The following is a 13,929-nucleotide window of genomic DNA, read 5'->3' on the forward strand; positions in this document are numbered from 1 at the left end:
TGCTAGACGATTGTTTCTACAAAGCAATAACAAAAATTATTTCAAAGTTAAAAATATTTATATTATATATTCTGTTTCTATATATAAATATATACACGAATAAAATATTGTCGAAGTAAATATTTATGTTTTAGCAACCTCGTGAACCGATGCGTCGTATTTACAATTCGAAAGGCAACTATGTTGCTCTATTGCGCGCTTCTTCTCAGTTCATCAGTGTGACTTGTCCTAAAGTGTCAGTATTAGAGTTGACATCACACCGTACGGATCCATTTTAGTAATTTTTAAAAATCCGTTTATCTCTCCTGTGATATTCGATATTACAATACAATTTAATATTAAAAAGGTATACAATTTTTCTCTCTTTTACTAATTTTTCTTATTTTGCTATTCATTGTAACTTTTTTGTGAATGTGCTTTAAATTTTTAGGTCAAGAATTAAAGTTTGTTTTAGATAATTTATAATCCGCAACAAAAGATTCAAGAAATCTATTATTTATAATTTTGTGCTATATATTTTAATATACTCGGCCAAACAAATGCGGTACACACTTAAAAAGTAGTAAAAATTTGTGAAAGTTTAAGAATTTATAACTCAGCTAATAATTATGATATCGAGATGTTTAAAAAACGAAAATAAAGCTTGAAGTCTGTAGTTTGAGAAAATTTCAGTGCCGATTACGTGGAATGATCAGTTTTGCAATGACAAATAACAGAGTGAGAACCTGCAAAACTGATAAATAGAAGGTCCTCTTTCCTGAATTGCATAGCGTAAATCAGTTGACGTAGCTCAATGGGATAAAAAGCACGTGAAAATTCAAACTTTTCTCTTTAAAATGCGCTTCGGCGGAACTCGGTACGATAATTTTTCGCTGAGTTATCTTAATTTGAAAAAATCGATTTTTGAACGACAAATTATGATTTAAAATGTGTATCTGCTATCTTTATCAAATTGAATCGTTGCAATTCTATTCAAGAATGTTGCATTGAATGCGGGATGTTTAGAAGCGATGCAAATCGTGCCGGGCATCTCGCGCAAACAAAGTCCGAATAGAAGAAAAAAAGACAAAGAGAAAAAAAAAAGAAATAAGAAAAGAACAAAAGAAAATAAAACAGTCACATTGTTTAAAATCACATCTGTGTGTTTTTTCTTTTTGTCTTTTTTTTACGCGGGAAAATCCACTAAAGTATAATAAGTATAATTAAAACAACATTGGTCTTCTCTTTCAATATTGATGAACAACTAGCAATTTTACTAATTATAGTATTCCTCGCGCGTAATCCGCAATGCAAATGGAGCAATGCGATAGTATTCTCTCCATACTAATGCAATGCGATTATACTACAGCTAAAAAAAACAATAATAATATCAATTAAGTTTTTAAATATTTTTTTTACAATAAACCATCAAATAACATTTACCAACATCAAATATTTTTTTGACAATAAATATTTTATATATTTAATTATAGTTAAGGAAATTTGTTTCATAAATTTATTTTAACGAGAAGAAGTTGATTTTGATGTATGTATGTTACAAAATAAGGTAATATGTATTACAAGGTAGTTGTAAAACCGTTATGTAAGAAACATGATGAAACATTCACATCGACACGGTATTTGCTGCTATCGTATTATGGGACATGGTTATTGCATATATTTCTATAATGAGAGAAAAAATTACAAGTTATCGCTTAAATTATTTACAAAAGTATTATTTTATAATTAAATAGAAATTGTGTTACGCACAAAATTCGTTTTAAAAAAATTATTAATAGTAATGCATCATTATAATAACATAATAAAAAATTATTTTAAGAAATATCAAAAATTTTTTTAATGGCAGAGAGGGAGAATGAGAATGCACATGATTTATGTTACAAAAATATGCACAATACAAACTGAATACTCCAGTTAGATTAATTGATTTTGATTTAATTCAGAAACGTACAAAATACGTTCAAGATGATAATGTTCAAGACTTTCTTCAGAAGAATAAGCAAAGATTTCCATCAAAAAGAGTTGATGCCATTGAAGTTAATATTTTTTATGCAAGCATCTAGTAAGTAATTACTAAAAATTTTTGCAATTTTTTAGATTTAACAACATACATTCTTTTTATTTTGCTTTTGTTTTAAGTATATTATGTATAATAAAATAATTCAATATAATTCAATAATTCAATCATAAAATTAAAAATAAATAAAGTTTCGCTAAAATACTTTTAACATAACAAATTTTATTCATGATTTTGTTTCTTTAGCACTTTATGTGTTGTATCCATATTTGACTATACACATGAGAGAACTGGGAATAAACATAGAAGAAACTGCGATAATGAGTTCCATCATTCCTCTTGTGGCTGTGGTGATGCCGCCGCTTGCCGGTATGTTAGCCGATCAAATAGGAAATTTCAGAGTGAGTTAACTAATTTCCGTAATACTAAATATATCAATATGTACATATATAAGCAAGAAACTTTCTTTAACACAGAGATTATTCTAGATTAGCGTAATGTGAAATTATTTGAATTGATGTGTTTTTATCGTCGCGTGCATTTACTTCTGCATTATTTTACCTTTCTATATTGACATACATATATAGAGAATATTAATAAGATATTTGGCAATTATTTTCTGACAGATTCTACTATCGATATTTTCCGTATTTGGAGGTTTAGCAGCATTGTTATTACTACTAGTGCCAACTGGCAGGATGATAGTAAATTTTCCCGAGAATATAATCATGGAGTTCGGTTGTCAAAGTAAAAGCGATTCCCTATTATATACAATGAGCCAGATTCATCCGTGCGAGACGAAATTAGATTCAGAAATCGTTATAAGAATAGAAAGTTGTGGGTAAGTTAAAAATTGCAATTATATTAGGCATCAAAAACTTATACGTACTTTTAGATATTCGTGTTCTTCCTTCTGGATTCAAATCACATCACAAACGCGCGCGCGCAGCATAAAAAGATAGTATTATCGCGAATAGTAATCTTCTACCACATCACGACAAAAACTTTAACACAATTACATAATGTAAAATACCAGACTTCTGTGTCTTCCTGTTTACTTCTCTTTAACTCAACAACTTAATTTTCAGTGAAACAAATTATTTCTCATGACTCTATATATTATCTTGCTAATGACATTTCAATAACAGAAAAATTATTTAACATTTACCGAATTAAAATGATGACATTTTAATCGGTTTCTTCCAGACCATCTCTGTTTAAAATTATACAGTACAAACATTTAAATATTAATATATATACATATATATTTTTTTTTTGCTCATAACAGATTCGTGTGTCACGTGGAAACAAGCAACGAAACAGATCAAAAGATTCTAAAATCGAGACTTTATACAGTCAGACGTTTCAATTTTCAGACTGGTGAAAATACTTCATACAAATACATTCCTACGCAGAGTGACTTGTCAACGGTACGTTATGCATTGAACGTACATTAACAAATTATCTTTTATTTTATTGAATAGAAATATGATACTTAATATCAAAAATAAGCGGTGAGCAAATTAAATATTGTATGCTGGTCATAATAGGAGCACAATGTGTATATTATTTAATTTTCTAATTAATTTTTTTTTTTTTTTGTACATATATAATATTATTTACTAGTTTAATAAAAAATATTTAAAGAAGAATTTTATTCCATAAAAACATTTTATAAAGAAAAGTATTAAGTGCTATATATTTATTTATTTATTTAGACAGAAATTTGCACACAACCTAGAATTTTAATAATAAAATTTTACCATCGCTGTGACACGATTCTTCGTATTTGGCGCATACTACTTCCGAGAACTTATAGCGAATTTGATTTGGATATACTAGTACGCACTGATGCACATTATAGGCTGTTACATACAGTAACATAAAAGTAATTAAAACAGTAAGCTAATTAATATTACAAGTTATTATCGTTATTTATGTTGAATAACATTAATAATAAATATAATAACTTGCAGTTATCTTACTGTTTTTATTACTTATTGTAAATTTGTATGACAGCCTTTTCTAGATATGTTATGTTTCTCGCGCGCAATAAAATATGGTGAAATTTTACATAGTAAGAAGAAGTATACATATTCAGTGTATATTCCTCCTTAATGATTTTGACATTATTATTTTGGCATCAGATAATGTTCTAGAATGGACCTAACTTCGTATTTAAAATTAAAAACTTATATGCAACTATGTATTGTGTAATTACAGATTTTGTTTGGGGGTTTTGTTATGGGTTCAAGTGAGTTTACATCCATGTGCTAAGAGAGGTCTATTTCATCATACATTACCCAATATTAAAAGTGGGTAATATGAATAATAGATTTCTCTTAGCATGGATGCAAATCCACTTGAAACCATATATACATATATTTATAGATATCAGTTGTTATTTTATTTTTTGTCGGTTTTTATTTTTTATTTCCTAAGATCATAATAATAAATATCCAAATATTTATTTCTTAATATCTTTTTAATAAACATTTTTTTAATAATATTTTTAATAAGCGACTCTTTTAAAAATTAATCAAAATCGTGATCTGGACAATGTACATATTACATATGTGAAGTCCAAAATCACTAGAAGAGAAAGGAAAAAGAAAGGGGATACATTAATGAGAAAATTTATCTAAAATAATATATGCTATTAAGAAATATCATTGTATTTTAAAATTTTCAGAGTATTAGTCAGCATAAAGATATGAAAGAGCATCGACAATTAAAAAATAATGAGTTTTTTAAAACTGCCATTAGACGTATCTCAAAAACTCACTATTTTTTTCCAACTGATCAGCTACTTTCATTTTCATGTATTCCGAAATGCGTCCAAGATATTGATAACTTTACCGAAACATTGCATGGAATATGCAAAAGTGTGTGCGCTTTTGGTTATTTAATCAAGGTATAAGTAAGAAAAATAATATATAGGTATCATAACATAATATGACATTTGTGTATATTATTTAAATACATCCAAAGCAAGACAATATTATAAGAATTGTTTGAAATCTTTATTTTTGTATTTTAATCTTTTTTTAAATTAAAAAAAAACGAATGTTAAAAATATTAAATATTGTACTTAATCCTTTTAAAAGAACGATAAGATTATGTAAAGTCATTTTTTAGAATAATATCAACCAAACGATAAATTATCATACGTATAAATCAAAAATTAAAAGTTTAAAATCGGACGAAGAGGATTTACGACAAGAACGACAAAGATACTTAGCAGAAGAAATATCCTGGGCAGGAGAAGACTTTCAAAAGATTACTTGTGATAATTCAGATTATATAAATGATCAGGTCACGATAGATGTGCAGCTTTATGATCATGATACAAATCTAAAAACAGTTACGCAAGTCCTAAGCACAAATAAATGCAACAAGAAATGTATAGTTACTGTACCCCGTAAAGCAATGTGCTCCAATATGAACACAGAAATTGAATATAATGTAAGCTTGACATTCTGGCTTTATCTCATTATTAGAGTATTTATAGGTTAGTATAAATTTCAACGTTTTGACTTTTTTAAAATAATTGTAATAAAAACCTTCAATTATTATATAATATTATCATAATATTATATTTTAAATGTAATAAACTTTATAATATATTAGTAAAGAATGATCAAGATAGTTTTTTGTTTTAGGTATTATTAGTGGTACAACGTTTGCTATGTTTGAAGGTGCTGTTATAGCGATATTACGAGAACAGAAAGCAGATTATGGTTTTCAAAAAATTTATGGTAATATAGGAGGAATGATTTCTTCACCTTTATCAGGTCTTCTTATAGATTATGTCAGCAAAGATAAAGGATATACTGATTTTAGGTTAATAAATTGATCTTAATACACCGGATATCTCGCAACTGTTGAAAAAAGAAGTCATTTTATATGCAAAAATAAATTAAAAATATAAAATAAAAAATTTCATGTACTTTTCAGGCCAGCATTCTATTTATACGCGGCATTGAAACTCGCATCAGGTGTTTCTATGTTGCTGATTAATTTAGAATTTAAAGCACCTGCTAGGAATGTTGTACATGATGTTTTTCTTGTTCTGAAAAACATCGAAACTGCTGCACTCTTCCTTGCTTGCTTTGTTCTCGGTAAGTTATCGAATTATAATATTTAATAGTTTTAATTTTTTTTATCAGCATATTTTCAATAAATAATTCAAAGAAATATGGGACCTAACGATAAGAAATGTTTCAATAGGTACCGCTTGGGGATATATCGAATCGTTTCTTTTCTGGTTAATCCAAGACTTAGGAGGATCTAGTTCACTTATGGGTATCACCGTAACAGTCGGTGGTATCGCTGGCATACCATTATTAGCGCTTTCGGGACCAATAATATCGAAGATTGGTCATGCGAATGTGCTTTTCATAGGATTTGTGTTTTATGCTGTCAGACTTTGTGGTGAATATGATTTGAAATAATTGATAAAATAAACATAGACACGTATGTTTAGAAGTAGATATAATGAAATACTTTTCTTGTGCAGGTTATTCCTTAATTTATGATCCTTGGTTAACACTAATCTTTGAGGCATTAGAATCAGTTACAACATCTCTCAGTTTCACTGCAGCTGTTACTTACGCGGCAAAATTATCGACTATATCTACCGACAGCTCGATACAAGGATTACTTGGTGGTGTCTATTACGGAGTCGGTATGAAAATTCATTCAATTGTTAAACATTTTTGATAAATAATATAATAAAAGTAAATCACTTTAAAATTTTTCTACTTTTTAATTTTAAATATAACATATCCTAATAATCAGTGAGATGTATTTTTTCGCAATATCTACCGAAAAATTTCTTTATTGATTTATTGATTTTGATATTTATAGGCAAAGGGTCTGGAAGCTTGATCGGTGGTTATCTAATGAAAACTTTTGGTACTAGACCGACTTATAAAATTTTTGCTGTAGTAACCTTAGTGACTGGCATAATATATTTGATATTTAATATGACTTATCTAAGGAAACGATCTCAGCTCGAAGGTAACGATATCGTGAAGAAGAAATCAAAAAATATCGATTCGCAGAATAATTTTGATAAGCGTGAAAATGATATCCATCTCGATGAAAAACTACAAGACGAACGAATAAAGGAGGACAAAAGTAATTCGATGGAAAATAATGGTTTAAATAATAGAGAATTTTCGAAAGAATTACAAGATAATAAGTTGTCGATAAAAACAAATAAACAAAGTTTGCAGAGTGAAGCTATTGAAAACACTAAAAACTAGCTAGTGAAATAAAATTAAATTAAATTAAAATAACGTAACAAATTAATAACACAAACAACAATTTTAACATATGTTTCAAATAAAAAAGCAAAATATGAACAATAATTAAATAATTATGTTTAAATAAAAAAATTATTAAATAATTTATTTAAAATTTAGGTTAATAAAATTATTAACCTAAATTTTAAATAAAGTAGACAGATGACAAATTATACTATAAATTATAAATTAAGTGTATTCCTAATTTAAGCGGTAGTCAATTTAGAAATTTGATGCAAAAAAACAGTGTAAATAGCTTTAAAAACACACACACACTCAGTTTTTTTATGACAAATAAACTTAAAGTTTAAGAATTACATAATTCAAAAAAGTCAAAAAAGATATAAGTTTTTAATGTTTTTGTTTATAATATTTACTATATAAAAAAGATTTCAAAGATTTTAAAAGTATATTTTATGCAATAATAGTCGCAAGATCAAGATAATTCGAACCTCTTTTTATGCATATTTATCAATATATTTTTTTGATAAATGTTATATGTAATATAATGTATTGTTGTAATATGAATGTTATACGTAATATAATGTATGTTTTTGCATTAAAATAAATTCTTTAAAACCTTAATATAATTTAAGAAAATAAAAATATATAAAACAATCACATTACATATACTGTACATAAGATATACATACAATATTTTTCTATGGAATTTTATCATCATTTAGAAATATATCGAGATTATATTCTCTTTCTTGACATCGATAATGACAATTGCTTTATTTGTTACGTACAAATACAAATACTTTCATAACGGAATGTTATGATTTGTAAATTAAATTAGAGCGATTTTGTCAAGCGACATTTCTGCTGTTTAGCACGACTGCACTGGCTGGATATGTTTTGTCTGTGAGACTGTCGAAACATATGTATATATACATACATATATAGTATATATACATAATATGTGTACATACATATGTATATATAGTCTCAGAGATGAAACGTGTGTGTGTGTGTGTGTGTGTGTGTGTTTATGTTTGTGTGTAATTGTAAAATAATGCTTTAATATTATGAGCATCAACATTGTGCAATCTCGCATCGTTTTGCTGAGAATAATGTGTAATCACAAAGATATTATCTACAATAATATAAACTTATACAAGAAACAAAAGGATCCAAATGTTGTCTGCAATAATGCTAAATGCACACAGACAGTACATTTCCGACTGCTCAAATAGTAGTTACAGTTATAAGTCTATATAGAGGACATTCGCTTCAGGATCACAGTCATTCATTTTCAACTATCGGCAAGTATGTTACGTATTTTAACTTTGGTTCTCTTCCTATACTTGTCTTCTGTTACAATGTCATCGGAAATAATGTCATACGCAAGAGTATCGAAGAACGGACAATTAGCGAGAAGCTCTTACGGTTCTTCCCAGTGGATCACTAGGTACATACATACATTATATACATCAATACCAATTTCAATACTACTACTGGTAGTCAAATAAAATTAGATTTTTTTTATTATTTTTTTTATAAGGATTAAATATCTCAAGCAACATTTGTGCACTTAGGCTATCAATGAAAAACAATAGGAGCGTGGAAAACGAAAATAAAGAGAGAAGTATAACCGATGTTGTTATCACAGTATCACCTGTTTACATGCCAACCAGGGTTCCAAAATTAAAGAAAGGGGAAGCGGTTGATTATTCAATCACTCCAAAGTAAAAATTAAAGTATTAAAATGCGAATATAACAGTAAAAAAACTTGTTTCAATAATTTATTATTATTATTATTATTGTTGTTGTTGTTGTTATATTTATGTGTAGATATTCTACGCTGGATAATGACATGATAGCCAAACTAGATGCTACGGCAGGCAAAAAATTAATTCAACATCGATTTCATCCACCTGCAATTTTCGAACATAACGTCGCGCATGCAAATAAAAAACCACAGAAAGAAACATCAGAAAATTCCTTAACGGTAAATTCATCTACTTTTCTCGGTCCAATCTTCTCTGGTATGTACGAATACAGTCCATCAAAATTTCTTGATGATGAATCACTGATACCTAAACCAATGATTAGCAAATATCCATCTACGGATGATAAAAAGGTATGTAAATATAACATTTTATATCAATATCTATAATTATTCTTAATAAATAAATCAATAAGCTTGCTTACTATTTTTCTATTATAGTTAATATGTATTATTATATTATAACTGTATACTATATAATATAATATTAATATTATTATAATATCCTTAATATAATGGAGTCAAACAATCTCTCGATTCTTAAAAACAATTTCGGTTTTTTTCTCTTAGTTTTTACATTTATATTCTAATAACAATATAATATGCATCACATAATAAAAACATTGCTTTATATGCATGGCATTTTCATTCTAAGCATGTGGAGTTGAGTGGCAAATGTAAAACAGGAAGCAAAGCATAGAAAGAAAATGTCATTATGAACATTAAGAACTATAGAAGATTGAGAATATAAATGTTAAAAATAAATATATTAAGAATATGGAATATGGAGATTCTGTAGTGTATATTGAAATACGCTTCTTGTAATATACTTATTAAATATTTTTTATATATATAATTTAAGTTTTATAGATTCTAGATTCCTATAAATCACCACCGAACAAGTACCACACCGAGCAGGAAAGTGACTATCTTAATTATGACAGTGCTTCTTCGTATGAAAATGACGAACTTGGATCAAAGCCCGTGAAATTTGTCAACTATTATGAATATTCACCATCATTTACGGAGAAAGATCCATATGAACACGATTTTCATCATGACTTAATATATGAAAACGCACCTGAATATCATCATCACGAGTCCACAACGGAAGAACCAGAAATGAATGATCAGCGACTCGATAAAAGACCATATTCGTATTATTTTATAGGCAAAAAGCTTTGGTATATACCTCTATATTTTAGCATTTATTTTATCATATACATAGCTGCGCTTGTATTAAAAAGCATCGCTAGACACAAGATCAACTTCCCGGCTCATTTAGCAGAGGCTGCAACACATAAAAGAAGCGATTCGAATGAAGGATGGTGGTCTTTTACTGAAAAAATACTTGAAGAGATAGAACGATTCGCCGAAACATAAAAATTCAAAAGACTAATGAATTACCAGTGAAAAAGTCCCGAAAAAGCACCATTGCATGTGTGAATAATTGCTGTTTTCTCTTCCTAAAAAGAAAAAAAGTGTATTAAAAATATATTTGAAAACTTTTAAATAAAACTAACAGAAGAACAATTGATTTAAATTAGTTTATAAAATGTAAAATGTATCATTAAGATAATGTTTGTCATTGCGACTATAATTGATAAATATCCAATAATTTTGTTTATTATGTGTATATTATACATAATGTATACATATAACTTATGACATTTTAGATTATGTTAATTAATGACGTGTTAAGTAATGTGATTAATTATCTAAAATAAATTTATCTTGTTTAGTTTTAAGTTAATATTTATATTTTGAGATAAATTGCAGAAAAAGAAAGAGATAAAGAAAAGAAAATTGTACTTATAACTACGATACAGTCGTTTTTATTATTTCCATTTCTATTATTTTTTCATTTTAATTGATTTGCTGTTTATTTGTTTAATTATTTATTCACAAATATACAAAGTACTAATAACTTTGCATTTGATAATTAATTTTTTGTTAACACAACGGTACGTTTCAGATTTTTAAATCTTTTATCTTTTTTCACAGATTATTATAAAAAGAAACTGTTAAATAATCGGATAATTTAAATTATGTGAAATTATATGATTCTTTTAGATTCCCGATTTCCCTCCAAATTCCTGATTTCTTAAATTTCTTAGGATCATTCGAATTCTCGGTTCTTTAAGCTTTTGTCATATAATGCGCGCATATAATACTACATCAAATATTTCAACACGCTGTTAAAATAATTTATGTAAACAGTATATATACAGATGGAATAAAAAATTATTACAATATAGGGGCAAGATTTATCATCGATCTAGAATATTTCATTTCAAAGAAATTGAAATTAAAAATATGCTAATAAGAAAGATCTGAATGGTTATAATAAATATATTTCGATCCGATTTATTTCCTGATATATTTCATTGATTTTTAAAAATTGAAATTAATAGTCATAAGTATGTAGCAAATTTTAAATAACACATATAGCAGCGTGTAACTAATAATTGGTGATAATGTGTATGATTTTAAGAATCTTACGCCTTATAAACAATATCGTCAACATTATTCAAGCTTTCATCAATCAAGCTCGATGCTGAACGTTTTGACGAATTCTACCTCTAAGCGATGCATAAGATCTGTAACAATTAGAGCTATTAGCGCTTAGGGATTTGCTTAACGTTACCGTCGATACAGTTATCGGTTCGCGAATACTGAACAAAACTGGTATTGAAACTAGGTTCAGGAATCGTTTAGTTTCTCGACAGACTTGATAGCTGAAGGTTTTCCGCTTCAAAGCTTTGCATTGTGTTACTTTTAATTAATGAAAGCTTTTACTATGTGTGCATTGTAACAATTGTTAAAGTGAGATGGTGTCTATCGCACGTATTTAAAAACAAAACATACGATATATACTTTAAAGATTAACATGGGTCAGTATTTCACTTACAGTAAGAGAATCTATTTTTCACATATTTATTGTAAATTATACATATTTTCACTATATGGATAATATACTAATTTCTCAGATTTGGTAAGCAACGGATTAGTCTGGAAATTCGTTTTATTGTTAATCTGCATTTATTACGTCTCTGCCGAATCGAGTGAAATTAAAGATATGAAAGAATTGATTTCAAAAACAAGAACATCTAAAGAAAATTTGGAGCCAGTTATAATTGCGCAGCCTATCAGGTAAGTATATAAATTGAAACTTTATTGTTTTTTATTTACTTTAATACTTAATCATGTTAATCGAGCGTAATTGTTGAATTTTTAATGTATATGAAAAAATAAAACAATACATGCAACCTTATAATAGTTGATAACTAGCGATTTGTTACTCTATAATTAATACTAACAAAATAAGCCACACTTTGTTAACAGACAAATCAAGGCTTACAGACCAGAGGATTACATCAGTACCAGAGGAGACAATACTGACTATCGAGACCATTATAGTGATGATACCATGAATCACAACGACGAGAACGATCACAGTAACATGAAAGCAATAAGTCAACCAAAGGTTGATTATTGGGCCGGCTATTATGACTTTCTAATAAACGAAGGCAGCTATAAATTCTGGGCCGTTTTTCAAGTAATTCAAAATTTATCCGCTCTAATTTTTTAATTTTTCAATTTTATAATAATATAATTTTGGTTAAACGTGTTGTCGCTTGCTTCAGCTCGCGACTGCGGCTTTGCTAATTTACAGCGGCTTCGCAGCTCTCTACTATGCCAAGGTAAATCCACCGACCACGGATGATTACTTTGATGATATATTTCGCCGGCGACGACGACGGAGAAGACGTCGTTCGCTTCCACGCGTATTCGCAGCTCCTGACAGATCTTTCGCTGGTCTCGATGCTACCACATTTCAGAGGATAATCCAAGCTCTTGACGCTGAACAAACATATTGATTGTTTTAATCGTTCCTTTAATATGAAAAAAAGGACTCATTAGCGAATGAAAAGTGGACAATGAGTGATCAAACAATTTCGACAATACGAGTTTTCGAAAATGCGTACTAGAATGAAAATACGAATAACTTATGTGTGAAATGCGTCAAACGCGAAGATACACAATTATAGATATATTACATAATAATCATAGATATATTACATATAGATATATATATATATATATATATATATATATATATATATATTACATATAGATATATATTACACAATAATCATAGATATATTACATATAGATATATTACATGTAATATATCTATGTACACAAAATCTATCATTTATTTTCTACAAAAGCTTAACTACTTTTAATTATAAAAAAATTAGAGAAGATATACAATGTAGTTTTTATTTATAAAATATGCAATTGATTTTGACATTTATGAAACTAACAGTGTATATAGTTCGATATATGTGTGTTTTTGTATGTATGTATTTGTGTTGCGTATACTATTTGTGCTTAAACAATAACTGTGTAATAAACAAGCTTATATTTTTTATTTAAAATATGTCTAATATATAAGATACATACAATTAAACAAAGTTTAATTAAGAATTAATTAAAAGTTTGCATCAACATTATATCATTAAAGTGCTATACATTTTTTTGTGGCTTCCCAAGGTATATCCTAATTGAAAGTACATTGACAATAATTGGAAGTACCAAAAGGGTAATTATTTACTTTTAAAGTAAACACCTCAGAATGACCTTGACCTTGACATGAGTTAAGTTTTTAAAGCTAAACATTTCTTAAAATTTGAGAAACTAACAAAAAATTGTTTTGTTTTCATATTCAAAAAAAAATTAATTTATTAAGAATCTTATCTCTAAATTATTTTGAATTTATGAAGAAAGTCAATTTATATATAAAAATGCGCATAATAGTATAACAAAAGTATATAAAAGTTTTATATGTATAATATAATATTTCA

The 13,929-nt window shown here is 27.6% G+C and overlaps 3 protein-coding genes across 5 annotated transcripts; all 3 read left to right on the top strand.

Annotated features, from left to right (window-relative positions):
* The first annotated feature begins 218 nt into the window (after positions 1-218).
* On the top strand, positions 219-7,772 carry LOC145943761 (uncharacterized). 2 transcript variants are annotated; one of them, XM_083051567.1, is made up of 13 exons: positions 219-346; positions 1,944-2,062; positions 2,264-2,418; positions 2,644-2,858; positions 3,306-3,447; positions 4,710-4,931; positions 5,156-5,528; positions 5,680-5,860; positions 5,975-6,138; positions 6,248-6,451; positions 6,537-6,704; positions 6,887-6,934; positions 7,020-7,202. In XM_083051567.1, the coding sequence occupies exons 2-13, from the start codon at positions 1,966-1,968 to the stop codon at positions 7,052-7,054; spliced, it is 2,004 nt and encodes a 667-aa protein (XP_082907693.1). In that variant the 5' UTR covers positions 219-346; positions 1,944-1,965; the 3' UTR covers positions 7,055-7,202. The 2 variants fall into 2 exon arrangements, with proteins under 2 accessions (XP_082907693.1, XP_082907692.1); XM_083051566.1 differs by having other exon boundaries at positions 6,887-7,772.
* A 728-nt stretch (positions 7,773-8,500) lies between these two features.
* On the top strand, positions 8,501-10,639 carry LOC145943776 (uncharacterized). Of its 2 annotated transcripts, XM_083051595.1 has the most exons (5): positions 8,501-8,740; positions 8,868-9,017; positions 9,124-9,412; positions 9,929-10,242; positions 10,344-10,415. In XM_083051595.1, exons 1-5 carry the CDS (start codon positions 8,601-8,603, stop codon positions 10,360-10,362), a joined length of 912 nt encoding a protein of 303 aa, XP_082907721.1. In that variant the 5' UTR covers positions 8,501-8,600; the 3' UTR covers positions 10,363-10,415. The 2 variants fall into 2 exon arrangements, with proteins under 2 accessions (XP_082907721.1, XP_082907720.1); XM_083051594.1 differs by having other exon boundaries at positions 9,929-10,639.
* A 1,309-nt stretch (positions 10,640-11,948) lies between these two features.
* Positions 11,949-12,939, top strand: LOC145943932 (uncharacterized). The gene is made up of 4 exons (XM_083051852.1): positions 11,949-11,952; positions 12,049-12,211; positions 12,404-12,617; positions 12,706-12,939. Exons 1-4 carry the CDS (start codon positions 11,949-11,951, stop codon positions 12,937-12,939), a joined length of 615 nt encoding a protein of 204 aa, XP_082907978.1.
* The last annotated feature ends 990 nt before the right edge of the window (positions 12,940-13,929 follow it).

This window comes from Prenolepis imparis, unplaced genomic scaffold, assembly GCF_030444845.1.
Source record: "Prenolepis imparis isolate NDT839.2.m4 unplaced genomic scaffold, iyPreImpa1.0 SCAF_12, whole genome shotgun sequence".
Lineage (NCBI taxonomy): Eukaryota > Metazoa > Arthropoda > Insecta > Hymenoptera > Formicidae > Prenolepis > Prenolepis imparis.